Here is a 25591-nt window from a genome sequence, read left to right as displayed (position 1 = left end):
TTTATTCCTCCTTTTGATCTCCATAGTACCAAAATTTTATTTATCTCATCACATTATTCATCTGGCTGTCATTTAAGCTTCTTTGATTTCTTCTCCTTTCAGTCAATTGCCAAGAATAACTTCTTTTATTCTGTGTGGGTTTTTTTTCATTTTCACTAACATTCCTCCATATAGGCATAATGACACTGCATCCAGTCAACCTCTTCCTTTTAACACTACCCTCCTTTGTTCTCATGGAAAATAAACTTGATTCTCATAATATAAGGGCAATATGGCATTTTGGGAAGGACCCTTGGCTGAAATTTAGGAGAGGCAGGTTAGTGAATTTGGGCAAATTATTTTACTTCTCTTATCCTTATTTTTATTATCTATAAAATGAGGAAGTTGGACTGAATGATATCGAAGATTCCTTCCATCTGTAAGTACATCTGCTTCCTCAGTATTATGGAAGGCACTGAGGTTATAATGATATAGTCAATTTATACAGGTATTTCCCACCACAGAGTGACTTAAGAAAAAGTGACTTTCTATAATATCTAACAGTGAAAGGAAAATAATCTACTTTTTTTTTCTTTCAGTTAAAATTTGTTAATTCTAATTTCCTTAGAGAATTAGCCTGGTGTTGAAAATGAATAAAGTGAAGAGCTGAGCCTTGGGGAAAGCTGGATTTCTGGGCTGGGGAAACAGCATCCTGGACACTCTGCTTTTCCCTGGCTACTGCATTTACTTTAGCAGCTTGAAGAAGCTGTTCCCATCTACTGTGAAGATTTTTAATTTGCTTTCAAATAAGCATATTTTTTTTGTAAATTATATTCACATTCTCCCTTCTCTCTCCATGTAGTTGCATAGCAAGAAAGAGTTACATGGAAAATGATAGGGAATTATTGCTCTGGGAGACCAGTAAAAGTTTTAGAGCAGACTAATATACTGACAGAAAATGACTTTCTAGGTATATTAATTTTTCATGGTAGGATACGTAGCCTACATTTTAGTATAGGTGAAATCGGAAACTGGATTTAAGTCAGTAGGCTGAGATAGTCCAAGAGTGATATGGTAGTTGGGATTTAGAGATTTTGGTGATTAATATGGCTTAGGAGAGCAATCGATCAGAGGACTATTATTTAAAGCTTATGGTTGGTAGAAGAATGATGGGAATAGTGACAGAGCTCCAGGTAGGAGAGAGACCAGGTTTCAAGGGATGATGTGTAAGTGATGTCTACACATTAGGCAATGTCAAAAGCTCCAAGTGAAAGAACCACCCCAGAATGGAAGTGTACATCAGTCAATGCATGCATAATGGGTATTGAACGTGAACCATGTGCTGCAGTAAACATTCTGAGAGCATCTGTGAAATAGATATGATTAGCCTCTCCTTCTTATAAATGCAGAAAATGAGGCTTACAAACATTAAATAACTTGCTTGGGACCACACAGCAAGTAAACAGTCTAGTGACTGGACTGGTTACCTAGTGCAAAATAAAAACACAGGACCCATTGTTGAAAAAATCATTAAGAATTTCAATCTCGTGACAGCAAAACACCAAACCAAGAATGGAACCCTTCTAAGTATGGTGCTCTGTGCAACTGCACACATGAAGCCAGCCCTGTCTACCAATAGTTAATCCCAGTCCTATCATAGTTGATATTTGTGACCTCTACCTCATATCCTGGTTCTTGTTGAATGGGGGGCAGAACCATTCTGATGAAAGTTTAGGAGAGCTATTATAACTGGACATAAAGATATTGACAATAGCTCTTTGCCAGAAGATTATTGAGACATATTATCTGATGAAATGTTTAAATATATCATCAAAGGTACACATGTGGACAAAAACCAACTGAAGTATTTTCTGTAATTTTTTTATCTTACAAGCTTGAGAAGCCATCAGAAATACAGCCTGGTAGTTTAAAACACAAAGGCTTACATATAAACCTGGTCTGATCCTAAATTTGAGACTAAAGTATTGACTGGGGAGAATGTGTGCTGAAAAAGTAATACCACATTTGTCAAACCACTACAAACATCATCTTACCCTGTAAAGTTCAAGTAAAGCCTCTTACTTAAGATGAGTTTTTAAAAAAGAGAGACAAATTTGAAATTACCTATGCAGATGTATTTGCATATGTAGTATGAACATCAACTGTGATGTGTATGATATTGTCTTTATTCAAACGCTTCTAGACACCAGGAAAGTAAATAAGGGTGTGCACTAGATGGTTTCAAACACATTATGAATATTTAATAAATAAAGAACAATTGTAGAAACATTTCTAGATGCTTCTACCCCAAAACACATTCTGGGTTCTGTTGGAAGCTCAGTGTAAATTCAGACACTTTGTAATTTCAGAAAGAAAACTTTGATAGTATATATCTATTCTCCAAGTTGGAATCTTGCTTTTTACTTTATATCCTTTAAGTTTATTAGTTCTTTATGGAATATTTTCATCTAATAAGCAGATTAGAGAAATCTTGCTACGATATGGATGCTTTTCTAAAATATTGATATTTGGGTCACTGAAATGAAAGTGTTTTATATTTGCTTTACTTCACTAATTTTTAAATATATTTGCCAAGAGGGATTTAAACAAAAATTGGTTTCCAAACATAAGTCTTGACGTACACTAGTGTTTCTACTTATGCAAGGTAAGCAATAAATTTCCATAAAAAATATGTTGTCAAACAAACATGAAGCCAAATGATGAAGAGTTTTTTTTTTGTCTCTCTCCCCTATCCACCTCTCTCTCTCTCTCTCTCTCTCTCTCTCTTTGATGAGGATGGTGGGGAAGCTGGAGGTGAGGGACACCCCTTAGCAGAGAGATGCATCAGAACCTACAACATCGTATCACCTCGCCTTCCTCCCAGCACACCATGGAGTCTTTATTCCAGTGATTAGGAGAATAACTATGCTTTAAACATTTCATAAAACTAAATCTAAGTTTTAAAGTGCTTAAAAATAGATTGACTCTTTAGAAATCAAGGATCATGAGAAATATAACAGAGATTTGAAAATACCACTTTAGTCTAAATGGTTATTTATGCAGCAGGTGTGGGAGAGGCAGATAGGTTGGAGTTGTCATGTTCTCAGTATATGATTCAGAGGGGAGAGTGAGTAGTGGTCTAGTCTGGTCAGGAGGAGAATCAAGAAGACACATGATGAGATACAGAGGTGGAGAAAGGAGAAAGATTCTAGTCCAAATAGGAGCACACTAGAGTTAAGTCCATGGACCAGGGCTGATAATGTTTCTGATTCTGCCTGATCCAGGATAACTGTTCAGTTCAGTCTCTTGGAGGTCTGGCTTCCCTACTTGTTTTTGTTCCTTTTTATCTGAATGGTGTCTGCTTCTCTCTCATTGCCAGATGTTACCATACAAATAATCCCCATTATTTGAGAAAGCTTAATTGCATCTGATATCATGCAAACAAAAGAACCTGACATAAGTTATGAATAAATTGCATAATTGGAACTATTTGATACAAACCAGGAGAGTAGAACTCTGTCCAGTTCACCCTGTTTGAGGAAAAATGATAATCCTGAACTGTTGTGGTTTCTAAACCTGCCTGCTCATGAAAATCACCCATGCCCTAATAAAAACTCTAGATCATGTAGACCCACCCCATTTCCGCTACATCAGAATTACAAGGGGAAGTGGTCTATTCTTCTGTATTCCTGATAAGATTTATGTATAATCCTTATGACTAAACCACTATGAAAAAAAATTATTGAGCAATGATCATGAGTTCTTCATTATGCCCCCAAACTCAAGTTATGGTTGTACAAACTGCAGAAAGAAGTAGAAAAATCAGACTTCTTTTATTATCTCTACTTTCATGAAAGGCACAATTTAAAGGGAGGTGTGCACTTAGAAGCCTGCAGCTTCCAGAAGTCGTCAACAAACACATGCTATAGTTTGGAAAAAACCTGAGGGAACACAGGGCTGCCAGCACCTAAGATGGTTCTGTGAGGCCTGAACCAGGGGAAGGAAAGAGACATTCCTCTTTTCCTATGAATCACCATGGGCTTTAGGTAAACAAACCCTTCAGTGCTGCAAAACATGTGGACTCAACTCAGAGATGGTCTCTGGGTGAGGAGGCAGGTACTGTATGTCACTGCTGAAGAGGCTCATATACATGTAAATGACACATAAAATGAGGCAGAAGGATGGGACTGAGTCTCTTCCTTCAAACATAACTGTGTACCCCAAGAACTCTGCTTGATGGAAGAAGCTTAATGACTAAGGATCAAAATGCCATTTACATCCTATACAGTTAAGGAACACATCTTGTTTCAGTTCCATATTAAGCATCAGGGCCCCTAACCAACTTCCAGAGAATGGAAGTTGGAAATCACTGCACTAAAAATTGATGCACAGGTGGGTGCACCCCCAGCACACACATACACAGAGGACAATGACATAAAATTTTAAGCGTTGATCTCAGTATGGGAGAAAAACACAGTCTTATTCCACACACATGATTTATATAGATATAACAGCTCTAATATCGTATGCCACCCTCTAAATTTTTAAAACAATTTCATAATAGTGTTTAAAACCAGATAGGGACAGTTTGGAGAGCAAAGCTATATCAAAGTATTTAGTTAAAATGATTTACCTGTGAGGTTTAAACAGTATTAAGTGGTTTGTGAAACGTGTTCTGATTTGTGCTTAATATGGATGGTGCTTAAAAGTCTGGGCACCGGAAAGTTACATCCCTAGAGACACATTCACCAGGAAAATGCAGGCCTTAAATACAGCTGGTGTTTGCTTCCAAGACTGCTTTTCTGAATATTAGCATTTAAACCACCCACAGAGGCTTTGCAGATGCTTCACTGCGTAAATGAGGTAGAGATGGGAAAGCTCACACCTTATGGCTGCCACTTTTAATCCAGTGATAGTCATGTAAACTGGGTTGACTAGAGAATCAGATTTTAAACTAGCATAAAAGAAGCTATCTTGGAAATGCAACTCCATTTAGTTAATTTTCTTAAATTAAAAAAACAAATTGAACTGACCGTTCTTCTTACAAATTCCTAATATAATCCCACACTATTTTAATTTTACCATTTAAGAGAGAAGTGTCAGATCTTTATGTGAATAGAATAGTAATATACTATCACTTCCTCTATTATAATGTCTTTGTTCAAAGAAATTTAGAGTATTATATGATGCTGTCTCCTCTAATCCTCATAATATCCTTAATAATTTAGCTTGAAATATTACCATCTTCACTCACATTTGAGAGGCTGGGTCATGGAGACAAAAGGTAAGACTACAGAGGATTTGGGCTCCTGTGTTGTTCCAACAGATTTATTTAAAGGTATTGATTAGTTTCTATACTGTGCAGAGCACCATTCTAGACCCTGAGGTTACTGAATAAAAAACCACCACAGTTGCTGCCTCCCAGAGATTCTATTCCAGGGAGGGAGACAGATAACTATAGAGTACATAAAATAAACAAACAAGATTATTTCAGATTGTGGTAAGTGATTTGAAGAGCACAAGATGAGGTGAAATGAGAGGGATAATTGAGATGGAGGTTCTATTACAAATAGAGGGTGAAGAATGCTTCTGAGAAGGTAACATTCAACCCAAGACTTAGATGTACATAAGGACACAATAGTGCTAACACCCTGGGGCAATAGTGTTTCAAACTGAGGAAATAGGAGGTGTCTTACCCTGAGGCAGGAATAAGTAGTACGTGCACAGACCAGGAAGAAGGACTGTGGAGCTGGACTTTTTTGAGTAAGAGGAAGGGGAGTAATGAGATGTGGAGAAAGAAGAAGGCAGCAGTCAGCTCATATAGGGTCTCACATGACATGGTATGAAGTTTTAATTTTATTCTAAATAGAGGAGAGAGTATTGGAAAATTTTAAAAAGTAAACTGACGTGATTCAAGTTATATTTTAAATGAAAACGCTAGTTGCTGGGTAGAGAATGCTAGTACAAATGCAGATAAAGAGAAGCCAGTTCAGAGGCTATTGAGAGGGTAGGCTAGACAATGTAGTGTGGATTTTGTGCATTGCTGGGGAGATAAAAGTACTTTGAGCAGTTCGGAAGATTTTATTTCTGTAGCATGAAATGATTAATGATTGAGCACAGATGTAAATAAAAAAATAGGTGATATATTAAAGACAAAATAAATGAATCAATTTTCATTCATATTTTTAAAGATAATATTCAAAGATAAAATGTGAAGATTCACTCCTTCCCAGAAGCTAATGATAATGCCTGCCCTCCCTGACATGACCACTATTGCTGTCGTTAATGATATTGATAGTAAGGCAAATGGTTGCTATTTACTGAGAATCTTGCAGTGTTAGACACAGCTTAAGAAGAAAAACAAATAAAAGGAATCCAAATTGGAAAAGAAGTAGGACTGTCACTGTTTGCAGATGACATGGTACTATACATAGATAATCCTAAAAATACTACCAGAAAATTACTAGAGCTTATCAATGAATTCAGTAATATTGCAGGATACAAAATTGATATACAGAAATTTGTTGCATTTCTATACACTAACAATGAACTCTCAGAAAAAGAAATTAAGGAAACAATCCCATTTACCACTGCCTCAAAAAGAATAAAATGCCTAGGAATAAATCTACCTAAGGAGACAAAAGACCTGTACTCTGAAAACTATAAGATACTGATGAAAGAAATTGAAGACAAAACAGATGGAAAGATACACCGTGTTCTTGCACTGAAAGAATCAATATTGTTAAAATGACCATACTACACAATGCAATCTACAGATTCAATACTATCCCTATCAAATTACCAATAGTATTTTTCACAGAACTAGAACCAAAAATTTTAAAATTAGTAAGGCAACACAAAAGACCCTGAATAGCCAAAACAATCCTGAGAAAGAAGAATGGACTTGAAGGAATCATGCTCCCTGACTTTGGACTATACTACAAAGCTACAGTAACAAAACAGTATGGCACTAGCACCAAAAAAGAATATATATATATATATATATATATATATATATACACATATCAATGGAACAGGATAGAAAACCCAGAAGTAAACCCATGCACCTACGGCTAATTAATCTATAACAAAGGAGATAAGAATATACAATGGAGAAAAGACAGTCTCTTCAATAAGTGGTGCTGGGAAAACTGAACAGGTTCATGTAAAAGAAGAAATTAGAACATTCTCTAATACCATATAAAAAAATAAACTCAAAAAAGAATTAAAGACCCAAATGTAAGAGTGAATACTATAAAACTCCTAGAGGAAAACATAGACAGAACACTCTTTGACATAAACTGCAGCAGTATTTTTTTGGATCTGGCTCCTAGAATAATGAAAACAAAACCAAAAATAAACAAATGGGACCTAATTAAACTTAAAAGCTTTTGTACAGCAAAGGAAAACATAAACAAGACAGACGACCCTCAGAATGGGTGAAAATATTTACAAACAATGCAACTGACAAGGGATTAATTTCCAAAATATTCAAACAGCTCATACAGCTCAATATCAAAAAAACAAACAACCCAATCAAAAAATGGGCAGAAGACCTAAATAGATAATTCTCCAAAGAAGATGTATAGATGGCCAACAGGCACATGAAAAAATGCTCATCATTGCTAATTACTAGAGAAATGAAAGTCAAAACTGCAATGAGGTATCACCTCACACCAGCCAGAATGGCCATCATTAAAAAATCTACAAATCATTAATGCTGGAGAGGGTGTGGAGAAAAGGGAGCCCTCCTACACAGTTGGTGGGAATGTAAATTGGTGCAGCCATTATGGAAAACAGTATGGAGTTTCCTTAAAAAACTAAAAATAAAATTGCTATATGATCCAGCAATCCCACTCCTGGGCATATATCTGGAAAAGATGAAAAGTCTAAATTGAAAATATACATGCACTCCAATATTCATAGCAGCACTATTTACAATAGTCAAGACATGGAAGTAACTTAAATGCTCATTGACAGATGAATGGATAAAGAAGAGATGTGATATGTATGTATGTATACACACACACACACACACACACACACACACACATACACAGAATGGAATATTGCCCAGCCATAAAAAACAATGAAATTCCATTTGCAGCAACATGGATGGACCTATATATTATCATACTAAGTGAAGTCAGTCGGACAAAAAAAGACAAATATTATATGATATCACTTATATGTGGAAACTTAAAAAGTGATACAAATGAACTTTACAAAACAGAAATAGAATCACAGACATAGAAAACAAACTTATGGTTACCAAGGGGGAAAGAAGGGAGGGATAAACTGGGAGTTTGAGATTACCAGATATATACTACTATATATAAAATATACAAAAAACAAGGACCTACTATATAGCATAGAGAACTATATTCAATATCTTGTAATAACCTATAATGAAAAAGAATCAGAAAAAAACATATATATATGGAAAATTGAATCAATTTGTTGTACACCTGAAACTAACACAACATTGTAAATTAACTATACTTTAATAATAAGTCAATATGCAAAATCTTAAAGTCTCACAAAAATCTTAGTTAATTATCATTGGCTTCACTTTACAAATGACAAAACTGAGACTTAGAAAGATAGTTAGGCAAGCTCAGTATATGTGAGATGGTATTTCTTTATTAAGTGCTTAAGAGCATAAGTGGGGCTGGGGTTTCTAGATGTGAAGCCTGTCACCATTGACCCCATACTAACTGTGTGACTTGTCAAATTATTTCATGCTTGTAGAGTTCAATTTCTTTGTCTGTAAAATGGGAAGGATTCAAAAACCAACCTTGTGAGAGTGAATGAGCTAATATATGTAATGCTTTCACATATTCCTGTCCTGCTGTAAGCCCATAATAAATGTTACCAATTATTATTATTGATCAATTCACACAGCTAGCAAGTGGTGATGTTCACTTCTCTCTTTTTTTCCAATAATGATTAAATCATCAAAAAATGAGTATATGAAAAAATTGGGGTACAACCAAACATCTAACAAGTAAATAAGTAATGTTTTTCATTTTTAATTTACTTACCAAGAACTATCATGAAATGTGAGACCGAGGATTTCCTAAATACTATTTCAGTACTTTAATTCTTTTTAAAATTGAATTTTATAATGTACAGGTCAACCAGTATGTTATAATAGATGTTAAAAGAAAAGCTTAAGAATATGCATATACAGCCAGCCCTCTCTATCTTCTGGCACATACCTAGAAGACTGATCAACAGAAGGTTGAATCCATAGATGTGGAACACAGAGATACGCAGGGCAAACTGTACAAGCCATTTTATATAAGGGTCTTGAGCATCCATGCAGAGGGTTCTGAAAGCAATGACCTTCCGATACCCTGGGAAAACTGTGTACAAAATGATCCATTCCAGCAGAGAAACCAGTTGTACCAAAAACAAAATTATAGGTAAACCATAAATATTTTATATATTTTTCTCAAAGAGCACAAACAATATAGTCAGATCTATACTCAGGCATTCTCACATTGTCTGCTCTTATTCCATTTCTACTTACTTGTTCACACAACACATAGAAAACATCTTTGAAAGAAACAGCATCTATAAAGTATTAAGCAACATAGCTTGGTACACAATGGGTGTTTAGTAAATCACTGTTATTAGTAATCTCAGTCCAATGACACTGCTGGTGCACACAGTGATGAAGAGTACAAAAATATCTAAATTGCTATGGGAAAATCCCAAACTCAAGCCACTTGTCTCTGTAACTGCTTTGCATGGAATCTTAAAAAGGAGTTTCTTTCAAAAAAGCCTTTGAGAATATGACACTTAAAATGCTCCTCTGGCATCAGAAAAGAGGGAATAAACAAGAAGCTTCTAGAATACTGGGTCCTGGGTGTACTATATTTTTGGAAAAGTTATCATCCATAGATAAATTAAATTGTATATTTTAACTAAATATAAATTTTAAAATTAGAACATTACTAATCCCAGAAGCATGTTGTTTTGCTGACTGGGACCTCTAATAAAATGCTGAATTTGGCTATAGCAGAAACTTTTGTCTATTTCCCAGTCTCAAAGGGATGCTTCTAATATTTTGCTATTTTTAGTTTATTGATTGAATGGTTGATACCTTCAGAGGTTTAGAATGTCCCGCACCTCCTCCCAGATGCTAGAGACTTTTAAAAATCATAAACAGGTATGTTTCATCAAATGCTTTCTCTGCTCTATTGAGATGACAATAAGATTTTTCTTGTTTAATCCTTAATGCGGTAAGTTGTATAAATTGATTTTCTCGTGCTAAATCAACTTGGTTTCCTATGTGAAACCCAAATTGGTCATGTAGTATCTTTTTTAGATTCTATTGTTTTATATTTGCAAATATTTTGTTTAGAATTTTTACATCTATGATCATGAGAGGGCTTGGTTTGTATTTCTACTTCTCATACTCTCTTTGTCAACTTCAGTTAGGTTGTTTTCCTTCTTTTCTCTACTATAAAACAACTGTGTAAGATTGGAATCATTTATCCTTTGTTTGGTAGAACTTTTAGGTAAAAGTATCTGGGCCTGGAGTTTGAGTGTGGTGGGAGAGGTGAAGGTTTTTAACGATTAATATAATAATTAGTTGACTATTTGGATTTTCCAATTTTTCTTGAGTTAGTTGGGAAATTATGTTTTATTTCTCCTTTTCATTTAAGCGTACAACTTTGTTGACATTCAATTTTTCCTCATATTCTTACTATGCTTTCAATTTGTCTGCAAAATTTGTGCTTATGTTTTCATTTTTTCTCTTAAATTTTTTTATGTCTTCTCTCTTGTTCTTGATCACTAGGGATGTGCCAATTGTCTTAGACTGTTGAAAGGACCAATATTTGGTCAACCCTTAAATTATGTTTGATATTTGTTTGCAGTTTAATTAATTTTTTGCTTTTATTAATTTCTTGTTACTTTCTGTAAGTTTAGTTTCATGTTCTTTTCCTAAATTCTTAAGATAGACACTTAACTCTTTCATTTTCAGCTTTCTCCTTTTCTAATATAAGACTTAAAGATATAAATTTTCCTCTAAGTTCTGAAATACAAGGAATATATGTTAAAATCACCTACTATGATTCACCTATTTTTTCTTATAAAATGGTTAATTTTTATTTTGCATATTTTGAAGCAGTTATAAGAGATGTACAGGCTTTAAATTGTTTGCTTGATCAATTTAAGCTTTTTTTATATAATGACCATCTTTATATTTCTTCTTTTATAGTCTATTTTTATGATATGGATGGAGTTAAGTTTTGGGAGGGGTTATTATTTAATTGATAAATCTTTTCCTACTCTTTAACTTCCAGCTTTCCTATTTCCTTATGCTTTAAGCATATCTCTTGTAAACATATGATTATCAGATTTTTATTTTAGTTCAATATTTCTAGTCATTCCTGATGTTTGGGTTTATTTTACTAATTTATTTCATACTTCCTATTTGTCCCTCATTTGCCATATGTGTCCGTGTATATATATATTCATTCTCCTCTGTTCATCAATTAGTTAATATTTTCATTATATTTATTTCCTCAACTAGTTTGGAAACAGCACACTTAATTTCAATCCTCTTATTCATTGTACTAGAAATTTAGACATGCTTAAACTTAGCAAATTCTAAAATTAATAAATATATTTACCTGTTTCCAAATAATTCAAGCATCTTGGAACACTTTAACTCCAAATACCCTCTCATGTTATGCTTTTTGAGTTTTTGATTTTTTTCTTATTTTGTAACATTAAAAAATATTATTGTTTTTTATGGCAATATAAAACAAAAATTGCCTACATATGGGTACTTTCATAACCTTTAATTCTTTGTTGTACCTTAAGTGTCTGGGTTCACTTCATGTTGGGATCGACCTTAACTACATCCTTACACTGAATTCTTCAGGCTGCCCAGGTACTATACCTTAGGGTTTCTGACTCTTAATTACAAAACCTCAGTGAAAGAACTCCTCCCTCCATTCAGAACTCAGACACAAGACATGATTTTCCTTGTGATTTTTCCGAGCAGGTTGATTAATATTAAAGTCACTTTTACTCTGCATGGGTAGCCACTTGTGAGCCAGTCTTATAGGGGGCATGCTCTGGGCTTTGTCTTCCCCCTTGGCCCAGCAACACATAAAAATTAAGGTCAGTAAATGCCCTTGAGATAAAAGCCAGTTTTGGCACATGACTCCAGGGTAAGCTCAGATCCTGGCCTTAGCATTTCCTCCTAACTTTCTTGTCAACTCAGTGATAAAATCAAGATATTTAAATAATATTTATTTACATATTTTATATTTGTCATCATTTTATCTTTTTTCTTTTGGGAAGATTAGTGTAATATTTAGGGCATTTTTTTTTCCTGTTACAGAAAACTTAAATTTAATTTAAAAAACTGTATAATAAAAGTAAATATTCCAAAATAGATGTGAGCTTTTAAAAACTACCCTTTGGCTACTAAATTAAGCATAGACTCAATTTGTCTTTCTAAGTTCTCCTCAATTTGTCCTTAGCTATTCAATCTTTCCTGCTTATTTACATTTTTACACAGAATCTATTCCTTGGCCAAATAATAGTATTTACTTTTCACAAAAGTGTGCTGGATTCATGATTATGTTTTTGCAAATTCTAAACTCTTTCTAAAATACATTCTACCTCTATGTGTCAAATCCTATTTAAGGACTATTTCAAATGGCGGTTCATCCAAGTTTTCCCTCATCTTCCATACAGATTTCATTTTCTCCTTTTCTTAAATCGCAAAAGTTTTTTTTACAGAATGGAATACACCAAGAAGTGGTTTGGCTCCAATGAGAATTGGACTTTCTTTCTGACTCTGTAACTTACTATGTGTGTGGCTTTAGGCAATCTCTCTGTGAGTCAATAACTCTATTTAAAATGAGGTTGATTATATGTCCCTTAAAACGGTACCTTATTTTGAGGATTGATATTAAGTACTGCCTAGATAAAAGAACCAATTCTCAATAAAAGGTATTTATTTTTATTGTTGTCTTAATTATCCTGTTAATATTACCTAAATAGTATCTATTAAGGATCCTGTGTTAATAATCCTATGTTATTATTACCTTAAATATCCTGTTTTATAATTATCTATGAGTTAATTTTATTGCCCTTTAAACAGGTGCCACCTTGAGGGTTGAGATTCTGTCTTACTTGTTTTGGTATGAACCGGCATAGTGTTTTACATTCAGTATATGTTGAATAAAGTTTTGTTTTCCCTAAAATAAATTGAATTAAACAGAACAGTGTCTCGGCAATTTGGCATGAGCTCCTATTTACAACTGAAAAGAGAGACAAACAAAAATAAATTGGTACCCTGAAACCTCTAAATACAACTAAGAACATAGTGGTCATCTTATATTTTTCTATCATCTATTTATCTATCTATCAATCTATCCATCTATCTATCTAACCTTAACTGATAAATAACTCTGTTATTTGAACAAAGAGAAGAAAGCACGCTAATGATTACATGTGTGTATCTTTTACAGAAATGATCTGCGGGTTGTTTTTCATTGTTGTCAAGGTTATTGTATCTATGCCCTAATTTGTAACCAGCCCACTAATTCCCATTATGAGTCAACCATAGTTAAATTAGATGCTGATTTATGCAAAAACTGAACAGAAGTGACTCTGTAACTCTCAGAGGAAGCTAAAAATGTCTGTCATAAAATACTTTTTTTCTAAACATCCCCGGAATCGTCTATTTTCACTATTTTATATTCACTGAAGAGTCACTTGGTGAGATAGTAGGATCAGTCAGTAGTATGTACTTAGATGCTTGAATTCCCAAGTATTTTAGATGTTGTTTGTATTAAGGACAAATTAAGCTGAACGTTGTAGTCTGGGGGGCTTTTGGAAAAGAAAAACCTTTTAGCAATTAATGATTTGTTCAAGTTGTGCCTGTGTGGAGAGCATAACTAAGGAACTTGTGCAGCAATTTATACTAACTGGGGTAAATGAACCATAATTAGAAGTAGAATTTATGAAGTATTGGCTAAACTAGTAATTAGCTAAAGATGTAAAGCCACAAACTGGAGGTTTTCATAGCACAACAGAGCCAGAATTATTTTGTTGTCATTTGCAGGTTAAATTAATTGACTTCCTCAGTGTTACCTCCCCTTGGGAACTGAGGTATGTTTTGTTATATTCAACAATTTTTTTAAAAAGTGGAAATGAAACAAACTGATGGTGAGATCATGAAAAAAAGTGTGAAGACCTTTGAAGAGAAACATTTAGATTTTCTGCAACCTTAAATTTGGGAAATGTTAGGAACAAATAATTTGAAGCTTTCTTACATGCATGTTTTGCCTTTAAATGAATGTCATTAATTTGAATATTCATGATCATTATTATGTTATCTAAACATACTTTTGAAAATGGAATCATCTGAAAATGTGAGAATTCTTTTGATCTTCCATTCCCATTCAACTATTTGTCGTAGTGTGAGCATGTTGTTACTCAATAAATTTGAATAATTTGGGGTTATTCATTGTCTGAGGAAGACCAAGTTTAGAAATATTGGGTATCCCTCAAAATAAGGGAGATCTACAATGGGAAAAATATTTGAGCACAGCCCAGAAACATCACAATAATGGCACCTTTAGAATTATTTTTTCTATAACACTTGATCAATTGATCAATGTGTCACTGAAACTAAAGAACACATAATATTTCTTATAACTGGACTGTCAATCAATACCTATGTGGTCTAGTTTATCATAAGGTAAGATGGAGAAAGAAAAAAATAAAAGCAAGGTGAAATTTTGACCACTGTGTCTCTTGGTTTTTAGTTTGGCTCCATGGCTTTTGTTGGAAGGCTTTTGTTAGATTCAAATTTAGTTCTTTATTTGGAGGATTTTCTGAATATTTGTCAGAGTGTATGTGTGTGTGTATGTGTGTGTGTGTGTGTGTGTGTGTGAAAACTGCCTATGAAGTTGTTCATGCAGCTTTTGAGTATAGACAGGGAAGGTGAATCAGAATTATCAGAAACATCATGGACACTAAGAAGGAATTCAATCACAATTCTCCATGTAGATTGTCACTGACTATTAAAGATTATCACAGAATCATTGACTAGCATCAGACTGATTTATAAAGCTCAGCTTTATGATGGATGACCTTGAACAAGTCATTTAATCTCTTTAAGTTTCAAAATTGGTATATTAGAGATGAGAGTATCTAAATCAGAGGGTTGTGAATTGCAACATGTTGGGAACTAAATTAAAAGTTAGAAGTTGAGTGACATCATTTATCTAACTTCCTACTAACTACAACTTCTTGATTATTGTATCTGCTTGAGCATTTCCAATGGTGAGAAAGCATAAGAAGAGAGTTCTGTCTTTTGAGTTAGGATTTCAAGTGTTATTGAGGTTGACCAGCATGCTACAAGGAAGGGGAGGAGAGAGAAGGGAGAAGTTTGTGTAAAGTTTACAAGGTGAGAAAATGAATAACCTGCTTTGGGGAATTATGAGAGTCCAGTGTAATTAAAAATAAAATATTTTGGAGGGTGGAAGGCAGTTAGTGGAAGACTCCCTTTTGATTTCTTATATTGATTTAGTTGTAGTTTCAGGGACCTAGCTTTTAATAGCCCTTGAGCATTTCGTAATTGAGCCCATTTTTACTTGAAGGCATGATTCCTCCTAGAGGCCAAAAATTTGTTCATCTACATTGGCTAATTTCCAATGCTCCTATGGCTTTGCATTTTTTCCTCTTTAGTGTTTTGCTAACATTTTAAAGAGAAGGTTAATTAGGCAGGACCTTCTGCAGTTAGCTTTTGAAACCAGGAAGTCAGCATCCTAACACCACCATAATGAATGTAAGGCCATTTCCTCCTCATCCCCTTAAGCTTGGTGGGGATGTCACAGTCCCTGATAAACATTGTAGATAAAACCTTGTAGATTGCAAGCAGTTCACACATATTACAACTTATGAAATCAGCTATTAACCTTCTCTTCCCTTAGATAAATGCTATTTTATTTTATTTCCTTTGAAAACATAGATTTTAATTAATAAAGGAAGTCAACTGATATATTCTTGATATATGAATGCTCATGTTCCCTCATTATACAATTTCTTAGACCCTGAAAAAAGCAAGACACCTAAGGTCTATATTGTTTTATGTTCTTAATATGTAAAAGACATTGTCGCAGAAGAAACAACGAAACAGCTTGTTCATTAGCAGACACAGCATGTAGAAGGAAACAAAGGGACAGAAACAAGACCTTAATTATACCCATGAATTCCTCTTTTTCCTTAGAAAATGAAAGAAGACCCTGCTTTCCCCTCAGTAACAGTGTCATTCAGGGCTTGTGCTAAGAATATATTTTTCCATATGTCTGTGAGTCAGTATGTGAGCCTGATCATTGTTGCCTAATAAACACAACATGAATTCCCACTAGAAGTCAACTAATGGGCACTCCAAGTGTGATTTTTCTGTGCGTGTTAAATGAGTAAGTTGGAAACTTTGCCGTTCTGAAGCTCCTTTGGTGAGGAGGGGATTATTACAAGGGATTTTGGACAAGTCTTTCCTTAGATTATAGACCCATAAAAGAAAAACTATGCTATAATACTGTCCCTCCATAGGATACTTTTTATATTTTGGGATGCAGGGTTTCTTTAGCACCCATCTGAATTATAGTCTATTATCTCTGTAACTGGTACCCACCGCCCCCATCTAGAAATGAAAATTGGTACTTATTCCAATAATAGTGAATATTTTTTAAAACAGTTATGGCATATTCTATGCATTGCAATAACAGTTTATATACATGCAGATGGAAAGGAAACAAATCATACCTTTACCAAAAACTATGTATTCTTCATTTCAGCCAAAATTGTCTTTGTCCACAAAAAGTACAGGAAATGAACAAGGAATAATGCAAGCTTAATATCTGTGCACAGCTGGAGTGCCTCTGGGTGATTATATTTTAACAAAAGTTAATGGCCAAGTAATGGAAATAATGAGCTGAAGTGAAAATCTAATATGAGTTTGATAAGCAGAACATTCTGAATGAAAGTATACTAGAGGAGAAAATCCCCATGGACTGTTTCATGTCTTAGTACTCCTGGAGCAAATTCCTTTTAGTATGAAAATGGACATGATTGATAAAGGAACTTAAGTGGATATGTGCTGGTGATCTTTAAAAGCAATGGGGCAAAACCAAGAGATTCCTTAAAAGAAAAAAAATAAATATAGTTTTAAAATTTTCTTCTCTATTTCCATTAACTCCCCATGTGTATTTATCTATATGTATATTCACATGGCCTAAAATACTGATCATGGAACAAGCAACTATTCAACCTGCTAGTTCAGAAATTATCTCAATGATACTGAACTAGGAGTAGGTAAGATTGGTGAGAATGGCCACACCAGGAATAGATGCCAAGAAGTGGAGGTTTGGGGTGTGATGGACAAAGAATGTCAATTTAGGGACACAGATTAACAAATTTGTCACATGGAAGGCCCCAAAGACTCCTTTAATGCCAGATAATAACTTAGTTCAGGTATCTTTCCCTTAATTGGTAGAGAAAGGATAGGAAAGTGTTAAAGTTTTTCAGGACTATTGATAACAAAAATTGAGACCAGTATGCAAAGATTCAAAGCCTCAGATGATACCATCGTCATCACCGACACCACCACTGCCAACTTCAGCAGCAACAACTTCGTCACCATGGTAACATTCATTGAGCACTTACTGAATGCCATACACCAGCCAATGTATTTTACACACAAAGTTTCATTTATTTTTCAGAACCTAACAAAGTTACTCTTTTAGATTCCAATTTTATAAGTAAGAAAATTAAGTAACTTGTTGAAAACTCATAGTCTTCCTGTTATACACACTGGGTTCTGTTACCCACAATGTTAAAGTGCTCTGTAAATTATAAATGCTACAGACTTATGAGTAATTATCATCATTATTAGTAATAATATGATTTAATGTTTGAACAGCAGTTGATACTGATCATTTTCTGATATAAACAACTAATTCTGTAATATAAACAACAAATGACTACAAGCAACTCACAAACTCTAATATAATCCATTTTCTTACATACTTTAGATGTATCATTTAGGGCCAAATGAATGAAATATTTTGTAATATATAATCAGACAACTTATTTGTTAATCATATTTCTTCTAAGATTCATGTTGTGTTCTAGTTATTCCTTACTAAATTTTAAACTTTAGAATAATGGTTTATGTATTTCTTTAGTGAAACAGATAAATTCAAAGAAGTCTGTGTTTTGAAGTATCCCTCCCAAAACAAACAAAATGAAACTGGATTTGGGTACATTCCATGAAAATGTGGCAGAAAAGGTAAGCTAATAAATTGTTTGACACTCTATTGATAAAACAAATGACTGACTATTAACCTCCAGTTGTTATAACATTGCATTTACAGTTTAGAGTTAAATTGAAATTAATGCTAGATGCAAATTCACCATTTTGAGTTTCTGACATGTTTTCAGATGATTAGGTAACATATTTTTCTGCAATTAAAAGCTTTTATTACATTTTTATGCTATTGCTCTGGACACAATTTTATGCTTTGGGATATGTTTCTCACACTTAAATGTTCCTCTTATGATATATTATTACTTTAAAACCTTTTCCCCAATATAATACTAGTCTTTATTTGCCCATGTAGGAAACTGCCATTTGCTGTTTCAATCTTTAATTTGGAAAGACACCAAATAACTGTGAGGATTATGAATGAAGGGCAAAACTATTCGTTTCACATTTTTTTTCCAGTTGTAGGTTGCATGAGTGGGGGACATACTTGATGAAGATCACATGAATGGTGAATATACTTATATTACAACAAAATAAACCATGATTTGAATCTGTAGCCCCATGTGAAATACATATGACCCAAACTTTTCAAAGCCTTAACAGTTTTCTAACATCTCCCTTTCCACTTAAGCTTATATTTACAATTCTTACAAATGGTTGAGGTTCTTTGTAACAGAGACAAACGATCTAAAATATATGTAAGGAAATAAGTTGTCATGTGTAACTGAGATGCTATTTTAAAGAATGTATAATACATATAATTAAAATTTTAAGTTTCAAGTTTCCATTCATATTTTTAGAATGTAGTTGTCCAAATATCTATGTGTGTCTTCTTATACTACTTTGTGGAATTCTTTCTATTGTTAATTAAATTTTAGCCTCTTATTTTAATATTTGAACATTTATATTTTTTATACCCAACTAGATTGTATTCTTTGTGAAACCAGAAGTCTCAGTGTGGTAGTAAATTGTACACAACTAAAAATTATATTTTGCAAGTGGTCCTGTCAATTTTTAAGAATAAAAATGCCCTTTTGGGACTTCCCTGGTGGCCCAGTGGTTAAGACTCTGCTTCCACTGCAGGGGGCACGGGTTTAATCCTTAGTCAGGGAACTAAGATCTTGCATGTCGTGCAGATGCCGCCAAAAAAATAAAAATGCACTATTATCTTTGATCTTTGTTATTAAATTAAACCAGTTTACAGACCTATTATGATATAAACATATCAGGGTAACACAATGCTAAGTAATTGTGTCCAAATCTTCCTTTTACTTAAATAAAAACACCTTTCAGCCTTTTTCCTAAATAGCACTTTGACCAGAAATATTTAGATCTGGAAAAATTGAGTGATCTGAGTTTGAAGCCATTGTATTTGTCTCATTAACCCAAGGGGTTAGCAGTGAATAGAAAAGTGAGCAAGAAAAATGGAAAATTCACAAACTATACTTTTTAACTTCTGGAAAATAAAAATTTATTATGCTTATATATGTTGTAATAGAAAACACATAATCCTGTTCCTCTCTCAGTACTTTTGCTTTGACAAAAGAGATGCCACATTTTTAAACTCAATGTGATGTCTATGAATAGTTGATGAGGAACATTCTGTGGTGAACTGAAATAAATAAGACAAAGCTGATATGCCATCCACAAACATAAAACAAAGTAATGCATTTCAAATGGAATGGCTTGTACTAATATGGCATATATATTTTGATGATATTATGAAAAAATTTAATACGTTCAGAAAAAATGGTAACCAAACAATGTAAATATTTTCTTACTGGTATATGATGAATTAATTTTCTTCTGCTTTAATGAAAGATTTGTGTCAGTTTTTTTTTTCATATTTCTGAGCAATAATCCAAAAATCTTCAATTTGACCATATGTAATTCAACCAAAGGCAATTCAACGAAATGCAACACTGATCTCACAGTGTGTGATTTGCTGCCCAACCCTACCCCCACTAAGAAAGAGAAATTTTTTTCAAAACAAAATGTCCATTATGACCCATGTCAATTCTAGGTTATCACCTTTTCCAGGCAGCGTAGGTCCTTGGGCCTGGATGGAATCCAATCATTCATAAATTATTTCATCAGAGACAAGCAATTTAAAACAGTGTTTCTCAGAATTGAATGGGAAAAAAATATATATATATATATATTCTAAAGAAATTTTTCAAGTATTTCAAAATATTCCAAAATTACTTAAAGAATTGCTTAAATGGACCCCTAATGCTGACTTAAATTATTTTAGCTATATGTTTACAGAGACCCAAACATAAAACAAAACATAAACTCCTTATCTTTATAGATCAAATGAAAAACAAAACTGTAAAACAACATACACAACATTATTTTAACAGAATGGAGGATAATATTTTGCCAAAGCTAAAACACCACATGATAATGATTGGTAAAGAATGGGACTTTCAAATTTGCCATATATAGACTGTCATGCAACTATTTGATTCTCTCATCACTTTTCCCCATTTGTATTCCTGTGGTATCCTTTGGCTTTACATACCAAAGACAAACCTTTACACGTTAAATAGTTTTCTGAACATTTTTCATTTGCCTGTGGCAATTGAAATAATTCTATAGTATTTTGCATCAGTGTGATTGAAAACAAAAATGCAAACTTCAGCACAAATTTCACTTGGAAGTATTCTGTCATAAAGTGATTATCCAGAAGATCCAGGGTATATTTATATTATTATTAATATTAAGATTGAAATGAGAATCCAATCTCTAAAAATTATCATAGATAACTTGTGGGTCTTCAAATCGGCAGACCCAAATGAAAACCAAAAATTACTAACTTAATGAAAGTGCTTGCTTTCTTCATAACCTGGTGAAATTCCCAACTGGTGCTGAAATACCACTGAAGCAAAAAAGTCTGGCTATATTGAGGTATAACTTTTTTCTTTATAAATCATTTGATATTTTTTTAATCACTATGTAGACAAAACCATAGTTCAGTCAGTTCATGACATATATCTCACAATTATGGCAAGACATATACTTTGTTTGTATCATCTGCATTGAAAAAGTCTGATATTAAGAGTTTGAATTATGAAATAGACTTCTAACCTTTTATTCTCTCTAACTGCTTTGTCTCCCTTCTTCCAAGTGATGGTTGGTTTTGGAGAGCCTTGGGGTTTGCACTCTATGATGATTTCTTGGTCTTTAGTAATAATTATTGTTTTCTTCAGTTGATTCAGTGTAAAAGTGGGAGCTGAAGCTGTGGAAAAGTAAAAGGTTAGTTCTACCACAAGCAATGACAATAACCTCTAATGGATGATTCACCAAGATTTGGCAACTTTATCTTTGGAATGCATTTCTAATAAAATCATAGGATATCTACACATGTAAAAGGCACTAACTTGAAATTTAATTTATTATTATTTAGTAACTATCTTATTGGCTTTTCTTTCCATCAGCAGGTGATAGTTCCGTACAATTGTGAGGCCCAGAGACAAAGGCTGTTTCAAAGAATGAGATGCTTTAATTACGATTATCAACTTTAATTGTGAAAGACTAATGAGCACTTTGGACAAAAGGTGAAGGGGCTGGACACAGAAGTCTATTTTGGGCTTCCTTTGGAAAAATGGAGGTTATCTGTATAGAAGGCAATCCTGTGTAGCCCATTTCCTATCTGTGAGTTTTATTTCCTATCTCAATGCATATTTTATTTTAATAGTATACAAAATTAAATGTAGTTTTAAAAGAAATATATTTTTAAGAAATTGAATTATTTAAATTTCAATTAAAATTTTATTTCATTGTTTGCAATTATTCATCTAGGCCTGATCATTTTAAGACAGTTTTGATTAAACTTCCCAGGAAATTCCAGTAGGTAGCTGTGGTTGAGAATGCTGGACTAAAACAACACGTGACAGAGAGACAAAAACAAATTAAAAAAAAGTCACCTTTGAATCTTAAAGAGAAACTGGAAATATGTATACAGGTTTACTGTATCTGAGACATTTATTTATACCAATATGACAATTTTATGAATATTTCATAAGTTTTTTATGTCCATCACATATTGGTATAATGCATGGCACACAACATTAAAAGACACAACACACACAAAAAAGGTACCAATTGAGATGGATTAAAAAATTGAAAGAAAAGTTAAGGAATTTAAAGGAAGATTGCAGGTGATATTTTTGGTTGCCTGATGGGAATGTACCTTATTAAACATAATTTTGAAAATATGTCTGGTGAATGAGAAAGGGACACATTTGAGAGTGTTTCTGGATAAAACATTAACTAGGTGAAAGCTGAATCAGCTTTTTAATTCAGAAATGTTGGAGTATGAGCTGACAGGAAAGTACATTAATATTTGATTGGTTAGTATGTACGACATTGAAACGTGGACTCCTATATCTATTTTGGATGGATTTGTGATAATGTGAAGAAATTTCAAATGTAAACATTCATTATTCAATTTGATTTATGGTTTTTGATTTATCACACAGCTGATATGTGAATGGTGCATTTTCAGATTCCAGAGATCTTGGGTGTTTCTGTTAATGTTGTGCTTTGAGTCAGTGGAAAGTACAAAGCACACTTAGGCTCCTGCCACATTTGGGAGATGGTGCATTAAGACCATCTAAGTCTCCCTCTTTGTATTATAATCATCCCAGAACAAAAGCTTAGAAAATCATGCGAGTGGGAAAAAGTAAAATCCATTCCAGAAACTGAACCATGCTCAATCTGGGTAGCTTATTCCCCTGGACTGAATTTTTCTTGTAGTAAAGAGTGAAGTAGTGCTTGTGTTGTGGTTATATTCTCAAGAGTGTAACACTAGGAGCTTGCTGGCCTGGCCTCAGAAAGGCTTTCATCAACCTGGAAGGGTGGCAATGGTTGATGACACTTCAAGAGAGGGTGATTTACTTAGGAGTCCCACCTTGCAGGAGCCACACCCCTACTGGTAGGTAGGAGCTGCTTGGGAGAATATTAAGCGCTGCTGTGTTGAAAACCTACATTCTGATTCCCTACCCTTAAAGCATTCTTCCTTGAAAGTTAACATACTTTTCTTATATGATCTTTTTTAATGCCATAGAAAAGACATATTGTATAAACCTGTTAGGGTTAAAACTAAAATTACAGAAAATCTTATAGAAAGTTACGGGATAAACTGTACACCATGTATACTTGTCTCCTCAAGCTTAAAAAATACATATCAACAAGACATAGTATTTCTTTTCAAACCATAAAATAGGTTTTTACGATCACATCATAAACCTTCAGTATAGTAAGAATTAGAGCATGAAAAGAAGCAACATTTTTTTCCTCTTTATTTACTTAGAAATTGCATACCTAGGATCTTCAGCTCAGCACTCCCATAAATGGCTCCATATTTATTTTCAGCCAAACACTGATACATTCCAGCATCTGATTGATTCACATTGTGGATCATCAATACTCCATTAACCATCTCAACCCTACTCTGTAATGGAATAAAAAAAAAAATAGATATAGCAAGTGAACAAATCATAGAGATTTTACAGTTACTCTCTCCTAGATCAAGACAGAAAAGCCTCTGATTAATGCAATTGAACATTATTTGACAACTTAGGAACACAAATCTTCTGTTCATTATTCTAATATAACATCTTATGTAAAATACAACTATTTCTCAGTCAGAAACCTAATTATTACTATATTTTCCTGTAGTTATGAGTTTTACTTTTAGTTATGTTTTTAAAATAAGCTGCTTTTGTTTGGTATACTAGTTAAGCTTATGAAATACAATCAGCTGATACTGCTTTTATTTGAATTCATTTTACAAAGGAGAAGCAGGAGTTCAAATGGTAGAAGGATCGAGACTGTATATACATGGGATCAAGGTTAAATACAGACCAGGTCATCACAAGAATCTCTTTACTACATTAATCCGGTCAGAAATTTGCCTTTTCTCTCACTTCCCAACACAGTAACACAAATCAAAAAACTGCCTTGCAACTGGATTCTGTATAGAACTATTGGTCAGAAAATGTAAACTGGTCAGATGAAACAATACAGGAAACAGAGGATTGAGCATGAGCAAACTGAGGTAAACTGAGGCCAAGAACACATTTGACAAGCAAATTTTAAATTTAAAATGCTGTTAAACAACCAGGTGTCTTATCTACTTAATGTCAAACAAATCATTCTTTTAATTTTAGTGAGCAGTGCTTTGATTACCTATCAACGAAGATGCCAAGAAATTTGACATCATTTTAAAAATTAACCCATTCACTTAACAGACTATTATCTGCCAGTGGAATTCACTTTACTTGGATGTGACAGTTGAAAATATAACTAGCACAGATCCCATCTCAAGGTTTACCTGATATCCCAGAGAATTAGAGAGAGACAGGCAATGAACCAGTATCTCAGGATTCCCACTTCCTCCCCCTCAGTTTTCCTTAACAGCTCTATTGTTCTTTTTATTTGTGTCTGTTTTTTTGTGTAACTGTGTTCTGTTTTGGACTAACTGGTTTTAGAATAAGGGAATATCGGAGCTCAATGGGACTGTGGGGGTGATCTGATCCAATCTCTTCATTTTGCAAAAGAGCAAACCAAAGCCCAAAGAGGCAAATGTCAGACGAGATCCTTTGGTAATGACAGGACCTGGGCAGAAGCTGTGTTTGGAATTTCAAACTTTCTCTCTCTTTTGTCCATAAATCGTGAACTATTCCCTTTTTGTCCTCCTTCCTGGAAAGGCCACGACAAGGGAAAGAGCTGAAATTATAACAGTTATTCTTATTTTAAATAGTAACCGATTTATTCTCAAATTCAGTAGGTATTAAGTTGTTTTGAGGACACGGGAAGGGGGAAGGGTAAGCTGGGATGAAGTGAGAGAGTGGCATGGACATATATACACTACCAAATGTAAAATAGATAGCTAGTGGGAAGCAGCTGCATAGCACAGGGAGATCAACTCGGTGCTTTGTGACCACCTAGGGGGGTGGGATAGGGAGGGTGGGAGGGAGACACAAGAAGGAGGAGATATGGGGATATATGTAAATGTATAGCTGATTCACTTTGTTGTACAGCAGAAACTAACACACCATTGTAAAGCAATTATACTCCAATAAAGATGTTAAAAAATAAAAAGTAAAATAAAAGAATGCAATAGATTTACTAAAAATAAACTTTTCAATATGTAGCAGGATGTTGTGAAGAACGTGCCCAGGACACAGAAGACTAGGATTCTCTTTCAGTCTCACCTCTTACTAGATATATGATCTTGGGCAAGTCACTTTACTTCTTGGAGATAACTCCATCATCTGCAAAGTGACAGCA

The 25591-nt window shown here is 33.8% G+C and overlaps 1 protein-coding gene across 1 annotated transcript in view; it reads right to left on the bottom strand.

The window, feature by feature from the left end:
* Positions 1-25591, bottom strand: part of CNTN5 (contactin 5) — a 440969-nt gene that overhangs the window by 259320 nt on the left and 156058 nt on the right. Inside the window, exons 6-7 of the mRNA XM_060157909.1 lie at positions 23621-23750; positions 21383-21533 (exon numbers count right to left, since the gene is read on the bottom strand). Coding sequence (XP_060013892.1) covers positions 21383-21533; positions 23621-23750 — 281 coding nt within the window. The remainder of the gene's footprint in view (positions 1-21382; positions 21534-23620; positions 23751-25591) is intronic.

Source organism: Lagenorhynchus albirostris, chromosome 9 (genome assembly GCF_949774975.1).
Source record: "Lagenorhynchus albirostris chromosome 9, mLagAlb1.1, whole genome shotgun sequence".
Taxonomy (NCBI): domain Eukaryota; kingdom Metazoa; phylum Chordata; class Mammalia; order Artiodactyla; family Delphinidae; genus Lagenorhynchus; species Lagenorhynchus albirostris.
Note: the sequence above shows the minus strand (reverse complement) of the source record. Positions and strands in the feature narration are given on the sequence as shown.